Source organism: Aythya fuligula, chromosome 7 (assembly GCF_009819795.1).
Source record: "Aythya fuligula isolate bAytFul2 chromosome 7, bAytFul2.pri, whole genome shotgun sequence".
Classification (NCBI taxonomy): Eukaryota; Metazoa; Chordata; class Aves; order Anseriformes; family Anatidae; genus Aythya; species Aythya fuligula.
In genome coordinates this window covers 29,163,037-29,180,664 of record NC_045565.1, presented here as the reverse complement: position 1 = coordinate 29,180,664, position 17,628 = coordinate 29,163,037, and the positions used below count along the sequence as shown (strand labels likewise).

Here is a 17,628-nt window from a genome sequence, read left to right as displayed (position 1 = left end):
CACCCCCTAAATACACACACAGCACCATGCCCTCACCCTACACCCCGCTGTCACCTGCCAGAGCTTGTCCAGCCATTTCACAGCAGTACCCACACAGCGCTGGGCAACAGCAGCCCCGCTGCCCGCACCGCAGCCCCGTCAGCTTCGGTGGGCTTGCTGGGACCGCCAGGGGATGGTGAACGTAGGCGAGTCCTGAGCAACACCTGTTTCCCAGACAAAAAAAATGTTAAATGATGTCTCTGTGTCCCCACTGTTTTCTTAACTCAAGGCATTTCCTTTGTCGTAACTGTGAGCTATAAAGTGGCGCTTTAGAGGGTTTTATAATAAAATGTTGAGTATATTATTACCAGTGTAATTTATTTGTAATACGCCTTGTCCCTGCTCTATTTTCCAGTAGCTTTCGTGCGCTTCAAACCCCAACACTGTTAGGTACTACAGAGTTCCTTGGCTATGCAGTCCACAAAGTCTATCTCTGAAATAAATAGCTTAGTCCTCTACAGTGACAGCAATACCAATCACGTTTTTCTGACAACTCACCCACTGAAAAATAGCAAGGAGTTTGCACGAATCCATGCAGCAGCCTCAGTAGCAGAGTCCTCAGCACAAAGGGAAAAATGTACCAAAAGTCCCTTACCTCCTGCTCACCACCAGGTAGCAACTGTGTGCAGCGCTGGTGCCTGCTGCCATCGCTGTCGGGACAAGCAGGACAGGGTTTAGCTGGAAAGGAAGGAAAAGGGTTAGTAAAGAAAGTTGCTGATGCCTGTCTTTGCAGCACAGATGCCAAACCAGATGCCTTTGTGAAACAAATATTTACTAGTCACAATGGGAATGATTTTGCTTGCTTTGTGCAAGAAACTCGAGGGAAGCTAAGACCTTACAGGGGATGAAATTCGTGGCACTTACCTAAATCCCAGTTTTTTAAAGAAGAAACGGCCTCTCCCCTGCAGTCAGTGCACGGCCCATGAGCTGTGAAGGTTCCTGCAGCAATCCTACAGAGTAAGAAGCATTCATGGCTGGTGGTAACAGCAGCCCAGACACCTCACACAGAGCTGGCACAGGCCTCATCCTCTGTACCCACTGCTAAGCCAGACAGGATCAGCGCCGCCTTCGCAGGGATTCCTTGGCAGCAGTGCCAAGTGCAAGCAGCATCCAGCCTCCAGGGCACGACCCCCATCAGACACCTTCTTGTTAAATATTTCTGACTCAACTCAAAGAAAGCCTGTGAGAATAAACCCAATAAAGGGATCACGACAGAGCCCCAAGCCACTTACTTTTTTTTTTTTACTTACCCATTTTTAATTAAAATTTGTAGGAGAAAGGGCCTAGAAACTAGCCGGGATCTTCAACTCTAATTTAAAAAAAAAAAAAAAAAAAAGGCAAAATAAAACAACTCCAGCTGCTCAGCACTGTCCTACCTGCCTGTGGGATCAGCAGCTGTCTCCAAGACCATCCCAACCCCCTGGCCTTTGTGACCTTTGCCTTTTCCCCCCTCTTCCCCCTGCCCTGACGCCCCCTTACCTTGCAAAGCGCTTCATCCCCTACAAAAGCAGAGCTGCGGGGCTGCTGCTGCTGGGCGTTCGCTCTCCCTTGGCAAAACCCCGCAGAGAGGGAAGGTTGTGGATGCAAAAACGAGGACTGAGAGGCGAGGAATTGCAGTCACCTGAGACCAAGCTGGGTTGTCCCACATATGCGAGTTGCACATACCTGTGTGGGTCCTCGGCGACCTCTGCGGGGCTGCTCCCGGCATCCAGAGCTGCTCCTCTGTGGTGGATGTAGCCCAGCGTGGGCTGCACGCTGTGGGACAGGGCTGGCACCCTACAAACAGGCTCTGCAGAGCATGGCTGAGCAACCAGCCAAGGAAGGGAGGAGGAAGATCACGGGTGCAGCACGCGTGGATCTCTCCCACAGAGATCCCTGGGGCATTTGGGGCTCTCAGACCCCTGCCTCACTCACCCAGAGGCTAAGGGCTGGCTTTTACAGACACTGAGGTGCACGCCTCTGGAAATCTGGTGGAACACAGGAACCAGCTTCCTTGAAACTCCACGAGGCTTTCATCCCATCTCTACCTGACCATCAGATGCCTGGGGCTAGATATATCCCATCTGGTGTTAAAATACACTCTGCAGCACAAGAGCTGGCAGTCTGCGGCTTCCGAATTTCACAGAGGGCTTTGTCCGTCCATGCTTCAACACAGCAGCAGGTTTCTCCCAACTCTGGACCCCAACAAGCAGTCCCAGCAAAGCCCATGCCCTCCACCAACGTATTTAATAGCCACATATTAAAAAGAAGACAGCACGCACAGATTACATCCAAACCACACTTGCCACAAGCCAAACTGCTCAGCAGCACCATACAAACCGCCCTGCAGGAAACAGGGATGCAAAAGAAAGGCTTCAAACACCTGGATGAGGTTGAGCATACCCCAGCCCCAGAGCTGTGCGCCAGGCAAGGTATCAGTATCCTGCAGGGGAAAAGGCTGCGAGGAGGGAACGAATGGTGCTATTGGATGAGCTACGGCACAGAAACCACCAGGGAGCTGCAAACCCCATGCCACGAGGGTGAACGTTGCAGTGTCTCTCTCCCATCAGAAGGCAGAGGATGTGCAGGGAGACCAGGAAGAGTTTTCCAAGCAGCTTAGCTAGAATCCAGCTGGCTCCACAGGTGCTTCTGTGCTTCAGCCCTGCCTAAGTCAGTAATTCTAAAGGATTCATTTCTCTTTCTGTCCAAATGGCAGCCCTTCCTTCAACTAAACCTCCATTTTGCTGTGCTGAGGTGACGGTGAAAAAGCAGCAGAGAAAAATACCACAGTGTGAACCTCGGGCCCAACACAAGGCTTATAGCTCCATGGGCAAACTGATGGGGTGATCCAGTGAGGCTCAGGATGCGGGCGTGAGGCCAAAGCGTCTTTGGAGACGCGTGAACCATCACAGCCCATCAGAGGCCCGGTTTGTGCTGCAGGGACTGCTGCTGTGCTGGGGACAGCTTAAAACAAAGAGGGGAGGGAGAAATGCCACAGGGCTCGTCCAAAAAAAAATGTAAGAAAAAGCACATACCATACAAAGTCAACAGCAAAAAAGTGGCCAGCAGGATGAGAAAGGAAACGGTGGATGAGATTTGGGAAGAGACATCCAGGCCTCTTCCTATTCTGTGCCCTCTGCTTTGGGCTGCACAAACCATGGCACACCCTTGTCAAACCAATCGTTTTCAAACCTCTCTCCTTATCAAAAGTAGGCAGCTAAAAAATGCCTGTGAAACTAACCATATCAGATCAGTCCACATAAATTCAGAGAAGAGAGTGACATGGACAACTTACAAAACAGAACAGAAACTCACAACCAGATCTCCTTCCTCTTACTTGTGCTCCTGCAGGTAACAAGCCAGTCACGGCGTCACCCGCTGCCTAACCAGGGAGCCAGCTGTGACCAAGGGTCCTGACCAGGTCTGTGAGACCCCAGGATGAAGTGATGTTGAAAAAGCTCAGAAAAGAAAACATGAAGAAGAATCTTCCTCATTTAAAAAAAAAAAAAAAAAAAAAAAAGTAATTTCATTCTGCAGTTTTTCCATTGAGAACTAATTCTGACCAAGGTATCAAGCAGTCAAATTTTCAAATTTAGAAAGACAAACAAATCTTTAGGCTGATCCAAAAACTAACATCAAGATTACAGCTGACTAAGAGTCTGATCCAGCCTATTGGCTCAGCTGATTCAATACTTCCTTAAAAATCTCTGTGCACTGGGAACAACACTGCCATCTACACTATCTCCCATCGGTGGAAACTCCAGAATTGCTCAGGCTCCCACATAATTTTAGACTAACTCAAAGATCTTTCAAGAAGGCTGTTAACAAATACAAACCCCCCAGCACCAGAATCCGGATGAGGAAATGCAAAATGCCAACAATTAATATTGAAATGCAAATATTTACTTGATTCAAAAAGAAAGCAAGCACCAGAAAGCTTGTGCCATGCAGTTTGTGCAATGCAGGAACTGGGAATGTCCTCAGCACGGTCTCAGTGCCAGTCACTTGATCCAGGCCAAGGCCAGAGGCAGCCTGCAGGGTCATGCATGTGAGTAGCAGTCTGTGGTGGTGGCAGGAGAACCTGGGCACCTTCTGTGTCAGCAGCGTCTGTGGTGCCCGTACCTTTGGGTTCTGGAGAAGTGCTGCGAAGCCCTCGGTCCCCACTGCACACAGAAGTGTGGAGGAAGGCCTGGGGATCTCAGAGAGTCACCCCAGAGAGCTCCTGTTGCAGAGGAGAGAAACACAGATGGGATAAGGGCTTTAGGACCAAGGGATAAGCTCAGCACCTTACAGCCTAACAAACACCGTTTGGCTTGGAGTTACCTAACAATAGAGAACTATTGGAGTTAGAGATAACTTTGTCCCTTCAAAGGGCAGCTGGAGCTTTCCATCCCGGGAGCCCAGGCGGGTTCATTTCTTCTGGCAGGGCCCATGGGAAAGGGGAACAGAGAGAAGGGGAAGACTAACAAAATTATTACACCTTCTTGGGCTTCAGCTTGCTTAGCAAGTGCATAAAATAGGGTGCAGCTTCCTGAGAGAAGCATCCCAAACCTCTCTGCTCTCCGGGTGACACACCAAGCTAGCACCAAGGCCACCAGGAAGCTATCAGGGAGGTACAGCTACATCTCTGCTAAAGGGAGAGGTGGCATTTGGGAGCAGCTCAGTGGGGCTGGAACGAACGGATGAGGCCTGTCACAGTTGCTGTCTCCTGAGGTTTATGGCTCTTGCAGTGGGGTCCTTCACAGCCGTGGCATTCACAGTGGTAGCTTCCAGCCCTGAGGATTCACACGCCCTAGTTCAGGCAGGGGTTGGGTTTGCAGAGGCTCACGGTACTCTTCGCTTCTGCAACAAATGCAAGCAAAACAGCAGGGTCAGGCACGGTGACAGAGCGGTCGTCGTTCAGACCCACATCTGTCAGGAAAAAATTCTACAGAGATAGCAGCTGAATGTCCCCGAGGTCAGGAGATGTCAGCTGGGGCGAGTGGGGTGGGAAGCACGCAGACACGGCAAAGGGTGTAACCCTACAGCCCTGTTTGTACACGGAGGGCAAACTCCTCTGTGTTTAACCTGGAGAAGAGGAAGGATGGCTTTGCTGGATGTTCTGATCTAAAAGGAAGCATCTTCAGAGCCGTGCGCTGAGGACATGGGCACCTCTAAACCCCCCAGATCCAGACACTGCCAGTGCAGAGCGAGACACGTGCCCTGCTCCAAGCAGTTTGCAAGCCCCGATACCCCCGGAATTCAAACCCCACTTTGCCCTGGAGAGGCCCTGAGGTTGTACCAGAGGTCATCAAGGACAAGAAACCAGCTGGGATGCAGGGATGGCATAAGGGGAAAACAATACGGGAACTATTTCAGTGCTTTTTCCTTGGAGATTTGAGAGAAAAGCCTGCAACAATAGCCTGAGATATTCTGTTCTTGTGAAATATGGGACAGATTTCCCAGCCCTCCGAAAGGAGCAGACTGCAGCTGGCAACAGGGCTGGCAGCATTTCAATAGCAGCAGCCCAGAGAAATTTGCTTCCAGCCTTCCGGCACTTCCACAGCAGCGTTGGCAAGGGTGTGAAATTCCTCCAGGGAACAACCATGCAGTGTAGGGGCTGCACCCGCTAGCCTCGCCCTTTGCTCCGCAGCAGGAAAAGCAGGCAAAGGGAGTAGGAAAGGAAGAAGAGGGAAAGAATGCAACTTCTATCCTCTATCCATCACAACGGTTACTACAGATCACAACACGTTACAGTCATTCCCACTGTATAGGTAACGACGATTGCACATCAACACTCAAACCTACACCTGAGACAGGCAGCTTTAGCACTGATGCCAGTCCTAGAGTTGAGGGATCTCAGTCATCAGTTCCTGTTGATTTGATGTGGAATCAAGTTGACCTCAACAGCCTTTTTGTTGTGGTCAGACATCCCAGATGGGGTCCTGCCTGACGGCACATCCCCATGGACAGGTGTCTTTGCCTTCATCGCAGGGTGGCAGAGCTGCTGGCAACCAAAAGCCAGAAGGACCTCTCAGACCCACCACGCACCTCCCAGGCCCTGGCTGCCCCCCTGAGAGCTTTCCTGGTGCTCTGCTCCACACACCTTGTGTCCACCACTTCCCTCCGCGCCTGGCACACAGCGCAACCCGGGGGTCCCTATTTGGGGGAATCATGCCCAGACACCATTGCTCTGAACTCAAGCCTCCTGTTAACACAACATCACCTTAAATCAGCTTCTTTCACTCCAGGGATTTTACCCTTTGATGATGCCGGTATTTCTATTCATTTGTTATTTTTTATAATTAACACTTAGGATCCTTTCTCCTAGACCCCAGGTCATCTTTTATGGTCTCTTTTCAGCTAAGCCTTGTAATAAATACAATACTCCAGGTGTCCAGGGGCAGGGTCTGTTTTTCACATACTTCTATCACGAGTCTTTCTTTTTAAGTCCTTTCACAGACAATGATTCTGTTAATAAGTCTTGGACTTAGGGCAGAAGAGTGAATGAAGGGTTTATCTTTACATCAACCTGGGTCCCAGCCTGTACAGTACAAATAGTGATTACCTGCACGTGAAATGAAAGCGACGATTCAGTCTCAGGATGTTATTAGCCTGGATCATTGAACCTTGCTGTCTCTTCCCCTTCATCTGTGTCCTTGTGGTTAATTTCATGGTAATAACACATAATAACACAACTGAAAATATCGCTGCAGTAACAGCACATTGAACATCGCCAGGTAGGAACTGCCTGCAGAGGCCTGCCAAGAGACAGGCTCCTCATCCCAAAGAGACAGCTCTGTCATTGTTTTTCTAACCCTGGAAGAGCCACGGCATGCCAATAGATGAAAAAGACCTTTGATTGTGCTGTTAATCACAGCACTGCTCAATTTGCCTCTTCTTTTGATCTTACTTATGGGTTAAAACATAACAAGACCAAAGAGCTGAATGTTATACTGATACAAATGAGAAATAAGACATGGCATTTAAAAAGGGGGAGAGATGAGCAGCAAGGAACTACAAGGACTTTCTCCACCACCGATGTCTGCAAACCAGGGCTTTCCATTCCAAAAAGCTCATTTCAATCAAACACAAGCATTCACACTCAGCACACACGTGTTTCAAACTTGATTTCAGTATTCGTTTCCCAGCTGGGACTGCCCCTCAGAACTTGAAATCGTGAAGAAAGCACACAGACGTGAGATTTACATGAATATTTGAAAATTCTGCCCTCCTGAATGCTTTGGGGATAAGGATTTCATTCCGCAAACAAAATTAAGCATAAGGTGTCTGAAAACCTCAATTTATCAGTCTGCAGGCTCCAAAACCAGACAGACTTTGGATTTAGGATTAAATCCTGTGCAATGCAAACATAATCTTAGTGTCCCATAGTGGGACACTCACTCAGGTTCCTCCTCCACTGAAATTCAAAGCATCAATGCGCTTCATGAGACTGAATGCATCCCTGTGTTGTCCCACCTCAATGAGTATCCTGACATCAGTATTGTATTGGGCCACCCCCACGTGTATCAGTGAGTCCCAGCCCACTGCTGCTTGGAGAAAGCTCTTGAGGAACACCTTGTAGCGTAGGAACCCCTCCAGTGTGACTCCTGCTGAGCTGTCTATCAGGAAAAGGAGATCCATGCCACACTCAAGGCTCACTCAGCTTTGGTGCTGAGAGCGCAATGTGTTGTGTACGGTGTGTACTGACCCGTAGAGTCATTCCTGGGGCCCTGCCACGGGCACCACCAAGGCAGGACCCAGCTGAGAAGGAAGGAGGGAAAGCACAGGTTCACAATGGATGTCTCCTCCATACCCGACTGAGAACAGGCAGTGGTATTTGTCCAGCCCCTCTGGGACACAGGTGCCACCATTCTGGCACGGCTGGGAGTTGCAAGGGTCTAAATGGGACCAGAGAAGGGAAAGACAGGGAGTCAGCAGGGAGCCTGCCCCTTCCCATCCCGTGCTGGCTCGAGAAAGGCCTTTGGTGCGGAAATGGGTCAAACTTCAACCTATCTTCCTACAGCTGGAGCTAACGCAGGGCCATGTGCACCCTCACTCTACTGGGGTGGTTCTCAGACAGACAGCAGTGAAGACAGCAAACCAGACTGACCTCAATGCATTTGCTTTCCAATAATGCCAATGAAGTTACCTTCGTGTAAATACAAAATAGTTAAAAAATATAAAAAAAAAATAAAAAAATAGAAACTCTTTGCAGTCCTTCCAGATTTACACTTATAAGCACAACCGTGCTTATCACAGAATCACAGAATTTCTAGGTTGGAAGAGACCTCAAGATCATCGAGTCCAACCTCTGACCTAACGCTAACAGTCCCCACTAAACCATATCCCTAAGCTCTACATCTAAACGTCTTTTAAAGACTTCCAGGGATGGTGACTCCACCACTTCCCTGGGCAGCCTGTTCCAATGCCTCACAACCCTTTCGGTAAAGAAGTTCTTCCTAACATCTAACCTAAAACTCCCCTGGCGCAAGTTATGAGTGAGGTCTGATGTTCCCATTCTGAGAGGTGAACAGAGATACACCAAGACTTAGGTCTAAGACCCTTCAGGGCTAGAGAAGCATTTCAGACACCACCTCCTCTTTTCTCACTCAGTGACCAGGTCAGAGCTGGGACCGGGGCTACCTGGGGCGGTGGCATTGTAGATGGAGCCAGTGAGGGCGCTGTACAGGTTGTTGATGGCACCATCGGCATCTTCAACAGAGAACATGTGCTGCTCGGTGGGCTTGCTGGCCAGCATGCGCAGCCTCTTCAACCTGCCAAGCAATGAGGGGGTTCAATCGCTTGTGTAGCCGGGCCCTAAATGGTCCCCAAGGAGCTGAGTACCAAAGCAAACCCCGCACTTGCTGTTTGGTAAGCTGGGCCTTCGTGCCCAACACTGTGAAGTTTCCTACCTTTGAGACTTGATTCCCATTGTGAAAATGGTGATCCCTCTCTTCTTCAGCTGCGTGGCAAGTGTTGTGGTACTTTTACTGGACTTTCCATTCGAAATGATGAACAGGATCTCAGGGACGGTCGAGTTTCTGCCACCCGGGAAGCCCTCGCAGAGAATGCATTCCAGAGCCTGTTTGATTTTTTTTTTTCCCCATCTCTAGAGAGAAGGGGGATAAAATTGGAAAAGCAGAAATTGAACTTTTTCTCTTGCTATTGCTGATTTCCACATTTCTAACATCTGGAAGGGAGGAACTTCACTAATTTCTGTTGCCATGCAAGGCATCCACAGAGACGTCCAATCCTGTCATTCTTGTCATCTTTCCATAGGTCCCATCATCCATCCCTACCTCTCTCCTCTCCAACCCAGAGTTGTGTTAAGAAGACTTAATAAAACAGAGCACTCTGTGATGTTTAAGTTTTATTTCCAGTTATGACAAAAATCAACTGCTTCTATTTTTCCATTTGAAAATGAAAGCCACTTCCTTAAGAGTGGTTTGGAAAAGCGGTCTAACAGCAACCTCTTGTGGTCCGGTCAGAAACACACTACAAACAGACGTAATGAATAAAGACCAGCACCTCAAAAGTTTTCCTTTTTCTAGGCACATAAATGTGGTATACATTCTTGTCACATATCACCCCTTTTCCTCCAGAGGATCTCCTCCCATTCTGAGATGAGAGCTACAGCCGGGGAGCCGTGCGTCGCAGCTTGTGGCCAAGAGTCTGCAGGCTGGCAGTGGGCAGAAAGCCCTTGCCTCTTTCTCCCTGGTTAATTATTATTATTATTATTATTATTATTATTATTATTTACAAAAGTCATTTGTCTATCCTGTAGAAAAGCTCCTGAAAATACAAATGCTAAGCTTCTTAGTGTATTCCCAGAAACTCAGCAGGACTGAATACAAGGCATGACTTCATCATGGCTTTGCCAATGCCCTTTACTCTAAGTAAGCATAAAAAAAAAAAAGCCACTCGGTGCTCCAGTTGTCTAAACCTACACTAAATTCAACTGAAAGCAATACCCTCATCTGCTAGGTTGCATGCCAGCAGCACTGGTATGATAGGGAAGGTGCACCAGCCACGAACATTCACACAAGCTGTCCCCAGCCCTTCTCATTTCGGAGATGGGATCATCTGGAACAAGCATGGGGCCATTTAAAACAATACAAATTGTCTACATCAGCCCTTTCTTGTCCTTCCCCAGGAAACCATCCATTCCCTCTTGCTTGCCCCCCCCCCCCCCCCCTTTTTTTTTTTCTGGTAAGTTTTCCCTGTAACACAACACAAAAGGTTTTCTTGATTTGAGAGCACTGCATCAAAACCCAGCTAATTGATGTTGCTTAAAAGTCAGAAGTGGTCACACTGCTCACCATACGTACGCCGTGCTGAGAGCAGCAGACATCTGTGAGAAAAGCTGAGCAAACCTTTCTCCCTAACACAGATCAACAAAAGAGAAGGCACTTGGAGGCCATATCGATACCTCATCTGTCACCAAAACAAGTGTTATTTGGGTTGGTTGTCAGGCCCTTTGCAGATCCAAATATATTTCTTGGTGATGAGAAGTCTGGATTCTGAGAGCCTCTGCGAAGAGTATATTTGGGCTTCTAACTCTATTTCCTGGTACCATGGGAACACATCCAAGTCATTCAGGAAGAAAACTTCTGTCTGAAAACCCAACTTCCTTGAATTCAGCAGATACAACACATCACAGATGTCAAGGGGCTAGCAATTCATCGCTACCTGCTAGGTCAAAGGAAATTGTAACCACCAAAACCCAAAGGTGCGCACTGTCCTGCCAGCGCTCAGCCAGGCGGGAAGGCCACACTTGCTTTTTCCTCTGCAAGCCCAGAGCTGTGGGTGTGCAAGCTCCTCACCGTACAGCCCAGCAAACAGCAGGAGAGTATCCCTGCACCTCCTGCCAGCAGGAGGAAGGATGTAACCCACAGCCCTGCACAGAAACTCTCCCCTACCTACCACATTCCAGCAGGACACTGGAAGCTTTCTCCCCTGTCAGCCTGCACTGACAAAGACAGAGCAGGATGCACGCTTGTCGCAGGCTGTGGATTATGGACCACAGGCACTGGTCATTCCTCCTCCTTCCTACACGTATCAGAGTGGTGCACGCACAGCTGAGGTGCAAATACCTGGATCTCGCAAAAGTCTCAGTCCAGAGATCATTCATAGCCCAGAAAAAGAGAAGAGCTGTAAAATAAGCTGACCTGAACCTGGTGCTCTGGATTCCCTCTTCCACTTCTTGTTTGTTTTGGTATGAATCCAGTGGGAACTCAATGTGGGGAGTTGAAGTAAACTGTATCAGTCCTACATGGACCTAAAAGAAAAGGTTGAAGAGTATGAAAGGAAGGTGCAAGCCTTTTGATCAATTTACAGATTTAGAAACAGTAAATTGTATCACAACAAACATCGTTTTGCATGTTGAACCGCTGGCACTCTAAATATATTTTAAAAAAAGAGCATAAACCACAACATTACCTGTACTGATTTGATTACAAACAAGGAAGTTCAACTGCAGACAACATCGGATGCTCTGCTGCAGTTGCAGGCAGCTCAGGATCTGTATTTATCCATTCAGAGCAGCTTGTAGTCTCAAGGATAATAATACGTTTATAAATAACGCCTTTTACACCAAACTATTTAGACACTGCAAGGGCAATCTTTCCATTACTAAAAGCAGCTCCCTCTGGCACTGAGCACAGCAGGTAACTCAAGGCAATTATTTTTCCACTGCTTCCTCTAAAACTATATGCATTAGTTGAAAATGCCTGAAAATGCAAACAGACTAAATTATCTATATTGGACTATATATCCGGAATATTTCACTGAAGCCTTACAAGAAGTGTTATGGAATGTGACACCTTGAAGGTTAAAAGGCTACTGATTTTCAGTCCTATGTAAGGATTAAGAGAAAGATATGGGGAAGCATGGTATTTAAGAAAACGACTCCTCGAATCTGCAAATATTGCATGGATGAAGGAATACAGCATCCAGCCAGGACCTGTCCTTAACCAAATTGTAATGGGAGATTTCACGGGAATGAAAAACTCCCCTCTGAGCAACATCCCTGTTGGCTGCAGAGAATGTAGGTCCACCAGCAGCTGAGGAGGACAATGACATTGTGAAGAGCTGTGGCAGCGTATGGATTCCCAAATGCCTCTGTACATCGCTGGCATGAACTGCTTCTGTTCTGCCCGCTGGGCTTGTTTTGGAGTAGGGACTTTCTAGAAGCAGGGCCAACAGACTGTCATTTACATCCCTACAGAGAGGTAGAGACCTCCCTACAGAGAACTTGCCAGAGACTAATTCTGCTACTTTCTGGGTGGGTAAAAAAAAAAAAAAAAAAAAAAAAAAAAAAAAAAAAGTTCTACCATTTGTAGTGTGTCTACAAGCATCCAAAATGCAATAAAAATCAGTAAAACAAAAAACAAACAAACACAAACAAAAAAACACAAACACAAACAAACAAATCAGAATCTTTCACCCGAAAGATTACGTCTTTTCTGAAGACCAAATGGAAGAGCTTAAATCCATGAAGATTCAAGAAGAGTCCTCCAGCCTCACTGCTTCACAAACCTTTGCTGCATCTTTCTGAATAACTATCCTGACCCCAGGGGAGCTGCCAGGATGAATTTTGCAATTTCACTCAGCATGCTATCACTGGCCTTCCCACACATCATCGAGCTGCTTGAAACTACAATGAGACATTCCTGACACTCACCCTGTCTGGATCAATGTCCAAGGCATCACAGAGTTTGCCTGCGAAGTGCTTTGAATCATTAAAGCCGCTGTTACCAACGCTGTTGGAGCCATCCAAGAGAAAAAGGATATCAACTGCAGCTAGGAGAGAGCAAGATACGTGAGCCGTGGAGCGAGCCACTCTCCAAGCCCGTGGCGTAGGCACTTTTGAGGCACGCCGGGCTCTGCGGAGCCAGATGTGTTTCATCTCCAGCGGTGTTCAAAGCACGCTCTGCTTTTGTAAACACAAACTCTGCACAGCTCCAAGGCACTGACAAACACATTTCACAAAGATCTGACCATTCTCCTGCCTTCAGGGCTGTGTCCCTGTGTCACCCCTGCCTGCAGGAACACACTGGTTCCTCCGTGCACGTTGTTGAGGCATCGCGCTGCAGGGGAAGCGCTCGTTCCTCTGGCAGGGCACACAGCTGAGGGGCTGGTGGTGATGTGCACCAGGGAGAAACGTCCACGTGGAGCACACCATGATGGAAAGTCTGAGTTGAACACATGGCACTGCTATGGGATGGGGCTGGAGGGCATGTCCGGCATAAGAAAAGACGTAAATTGACAGGCAGACAGTAGAAAACGTCTAACAGGAGAATGAATGATGTAGTCTGTAAGTAGGGGGTGCTTTAGGAACTAGTAGGGCCCCAAAAGAAAAAGAAAACAAACACAAACACAAGAGAAACAAAGAAAAAAGAATTCAGAAAGTAGAAGACTTGAGTTATAAAAACAAACTTACGCTGGTCAGCAGCTGAAATCTTGCCAATCCTCTTCTGGTTGGCATGAATTTCTTGTACATTCTTGGACTTTGACAAAACTGTGGGATCAAACAGATCCATCAATACCAGAAACTGCCTTCAAAAAAAAATAAATAAATAAGCACAGCCTTTAATCTGTAGCAGTAAAAATGCTGTTTTGCTGGGCAGATTTCACACTTGCAAAAAAAATAACGTGGTGATGCAGCTCAGCCCATCAGCACCCCGGGGAGGAAATCCCTTCTGGCAGGGACATGGACACAACTTACCAAGCACCTCACTCCTGCACAAGGGAGAACAGTGCCCTGCTCACTGCAAGCTGTGCCAGGCTCCAGCTCTGAAGACTGCACACCAAACAGCTGCAACTGGAGGCATCTATGAACTTTTAATATCATAATAATAGCACCAGCTTTTCCTGTTTCAAATAGACTCTTCACATACAGTCACGTGTGTTTGGAAGCTGTTTCTCCAGGTATCATTTTCCCCCTGTCCATGTGAAGCTAAGTTGCAGAGGTTTACACAAAAACCTCCTGGATTCAGCTCTCGCACCTCTGAGCACAGAACTCCAGGTGGAGATGGGGAGGCAGCTGAGAGAGAAACCATTGATGCAGAAAGACGACTTTAAACGTACCTTGGGGAAGATAGAAAGCAAAGATGAACGCAAGTGGCAAGAAGTTCATGATGACAAATCTGAAAGAGAAGAAAGAAATGAAAGGAGTATTAATCCAATTCCTAAAGCAGGTTTCTTTGCCTGCAGCTAAAATCGCCTTGCTGGTTGTCTCATGAAGAGCTCTAAAATGTCTTGTCTGAGTAAAAGCAGTGAATGCAGCTGTCCTGGGAAGAAGGGTGGGAAACAGGAAACAAAACATTGAAATAGAAGGAATGATAGAGCAGAAAGCTCCTCCTGTATACCCGTCTCTCTTCTTCCCAAGCCCAGAGGAACCAGGCTTCACAGGGGAAGGGGGCACGGCCCAGCCCTTCCTCAACAACACTCAGCCCCAGGCTCTTCCGTGCTTCGTGTTTTCTGAGGATGGAAATGCTTTTATGTGCAAATGTCCAGCAAAGTCAATGTTCTGCTCATTTTTTTCTGTGAAATCAGAAAGGCTGCTATCATCTGTAGGTGGACTTCAGCGATGCTTTCGTACATACCCAGATTTAGACCAAGCTTGTCTGGCAGAGGCCTCGTCTTTCTATTTAAGATGTGTATATCTAATTTTTCTCCAGTGAGAGTGCTGGGTACACTCACCAGAGCAATTCTGACCAGATTCAGGCTGAGTTTTGGTCTCCCTCATTGCAAAACCAGATTTTTGTTGCATAGTTCAAGACAAATAAGCGTGTTGCTCATCTCTGCAGCAAACAATACATTAAATAAATAGTGCTGGGACAAGAAGAAAGATGGGTAAAAGTACCTGTCACAGCTGCTTTAATTAAATACCAGCCCTTTTCATGGCCCCCTGCTACCAAAACCTTGCCACGTAAACCCACTACGCTGAGACCTGGCTTGCAACAAAAGGCAACTTCCAGCTCATTTTTCTAACTGTCCTCCTTTTATTTAACAGCAGGAGAGAAGGCAGAAAGGATTGTGCTGCATATTCATCAAAGCATGACCTTAACAAGCCGGCGACACCCTGACAGCACAGTTGTAACACGGTGCCTTCCTTCAGCGCCAGTCTGCTGGAGGGGACGTGGCACTGGCTCACCGAAGGGAACCTGCTGCCCTACCTGCACGAAGGAGATTTCCTGGAGGCTGGAAGTTTCCTCCCAAAGGTTTTTGGATTTGCTGTCCAAGGTAAGGAATTATCTGCAAGTGATGCAATTCTCATTGCTTCATCTCCTAAGGCTTGCTAAGATGTTGGAGGCAGGTGGGACGCATCTATGGGGAACTCCATGGGGAACTCCATAGTTTCCCATATCCATGGGGAGCTCCAGGTGTCCCCTCTGCCCCTCAGGGACAGCTAACGGGGAGAAATAGGAGCCAGAGATGCAGGGGGAGGCTGGTTTTGCTTGACAAAACCAGCTTGTTTACGCAAAACCCTTGGTTTTGCACTGAGTAAGGGTTTTGACAAGCTCTTTTCCCCAGGGAAAGACGGGCTCCTGCACACAGACCTTGATCTTGTAGCACCGCTCACACAGGGCACAGTCGAAATCTATGTATTACAGATCGGGTCCTGCAACAACCACGAGATGCAGAACAAAAGACACTTTTCTGACCCAGGAGCTCGTGCTAAACTTACTGTGCAGTTTGTTCTGACAGCCGCGCTCATGCTATTGACGTTGCCTGTGGCTAGAGCAGCAGGAGCGTTCCCAGGAATGCCTCATCCTTTTCACCCGCTGCTGGATGTCACATCTGAGGCCACCCCTGGGAGCCAGGGCCTGCCTGAGCACCTCAAGCACTGAGCATTTGCTCACACAAATGCAGATGCCAGGAAGAAAAGCTTTGGGGAGAAAAAGGGAACGGCACTGGTATCACTCCAGTGATAAAAAGGGGGGGGCTTTCGTGGGGGAGGGGGCTGTTCCTCCTGAACAACCACTACACGTTTTGAGGCCCTGGTTCCCAGGACATGGCCGAACATCGCTCGTTGATGGGAAGTAGAGAATAATTTTTTCCCCTCTCTCTGTGCTTCCGTGCAGACTTGTTGTTTCTTTTTCTCCCCATTCCCTTTCCCTTTAATTAAACCTTTCTCATCTCAAACCTTGAGTTCTCTGTGTTGTATTTTCTCCGCCTTCTTCTTTGAGGAGAGGGGCAGTGAGAGAGCAGTTGTGGTGGAACTCGGCTGCCCACCTGAGTAAAATCACCACAGGGGTCTGCTCTGCGTCATCCCAGCCAGAAGCATCCCCACCTGAGGTGGGTCAGCGAGCGATTTACCTGCACCGAGAGAAGGTGCAAATGGTTCCCAGAGGAAGTGGGAGAGGGCCAGGCTCCCCGCATCCTTGTGGCTTTCCTCTGCACATCAGTAGGAAGACCTGGTTCTGTTTTATCCCTCAGCAGTAAGAATCTGTCCTTAAAACGCCAAGGAAAGTCAAGCTGGTTGTTAACAAAGACAAGCCTCAAACCACAACTTCAAAATTAAACATGTAAAACAGCAGACAAGTTAGCAGAAGCCCCCATTAAGCCATTTCCACAATTTCCAAGCCACACTTTAATGTCTGAGTGGTGGTTTTACTGTGCTAGGAGGCTAAATACCACAACCGCAAGTGCCCAGCAAGCCTGGCCCAGCCACGCCGCACGACTCCCGCTCATGGCCTCCCCTTGGCGCCGGGCTCTCCGGCACCCCATTTTGGGGTCATGGCAGCCCCTTGGCCTCCCCACCCCGATTCCCCCCAGGCTGGGGCTTCACCTCCGGGGGCTCCTCCTTCCCCAGCCCTCCCTGCCCCACACCCGGCTTTCGGCGAGTTCCATAAGGCAGAGGACACAGTGCGCTAGATTTAATTTCAGAGTCGCGCTGTTGCAGCTACTCATCCTAGAGCTAAGAGCCAGATGGAAGAGTGAGTTCGTTTCTGCACCGTCTGTAATTAAACAACGGAAAGATTTCCTAAAGAGGCAGGAAAAGTATCTGAGGCAACTTAAATGTAATAAAACACAATGCCAAACAAACACTTTCACAAAGAAATTTAATATCAACATCCTTCTACTTTGAACAGAGGCAGAGTTTAACACATTTACATCAAGAGAAAAAAAAAATGTATCCCTGCAGTTTTAATAAGCAAGTATCTACTGTGCTTTATAAATGTGCTTTAAAATGATTTCACAACCATAGTAACATGCCGCAAGATCAGTCAGCAATGACAATACTACATTTAAGAATTCCTGAATCAAATTACAAATGGGCTATCACATCCCAGAAAAGGACTTCTCTATTAGTGTGGAAAAAAAATGACAGGGTTGAAATCTTGACAATGCAGCTACCTGTAAGAGACAGAATAAAGATCTCATACAACTCCAAAATATTCACAGGTGCAAATTACACAGCGTAAGTGTAAACAGAGACTTGTGCACACTGAAGCGTTTACTGATTAGAGAACTACCTACATGCAGCCTAAGACAAGATTCATCCTTTAACAATACTGAAAATGAGTTTATGAGAAAATTTTCAGTCTAACTTCACAGACAGGAAATTATGTTGACAGAAGACTGTAATCAACATAAGGCAGCAAATTAAAGTAAGGGAGG

The 17,628-nt window shown here is 47.7% G+C and overlaps 1 protein-coding gene across 1 annotated transcript; it reads right to left on the bottom strand.

The window, feature by feature from the left end:
- Positions 1 to 713: 713 nt before the first annotated feature.
- On the bottom strand, positions 714 to 14,137 carry VWA2 (von Willebrand factor A domain containing 2). Its single transcript, XM_032191231.1, is given in 12 exon segments — positions 714 to 717; positions 4,141 to 4,231; positions 4,729 to 4,929; positions 7,407 to 7,671; positions 7,786 to 7,898; positions 8,644 to 8,774; positions 8,913 to 9,107; positions 11,169 to 11,278; positions 12,683 to 12,801; positions 12,959 to 12,970; positions 13,442 to 13,519; positions 14,089 to 14,137. Coding segments are annotated over 12 exon segments (1,368 nt in total).
- Positions 14,138 to 17,628: the final 3,491 nt, after the last annotated feature.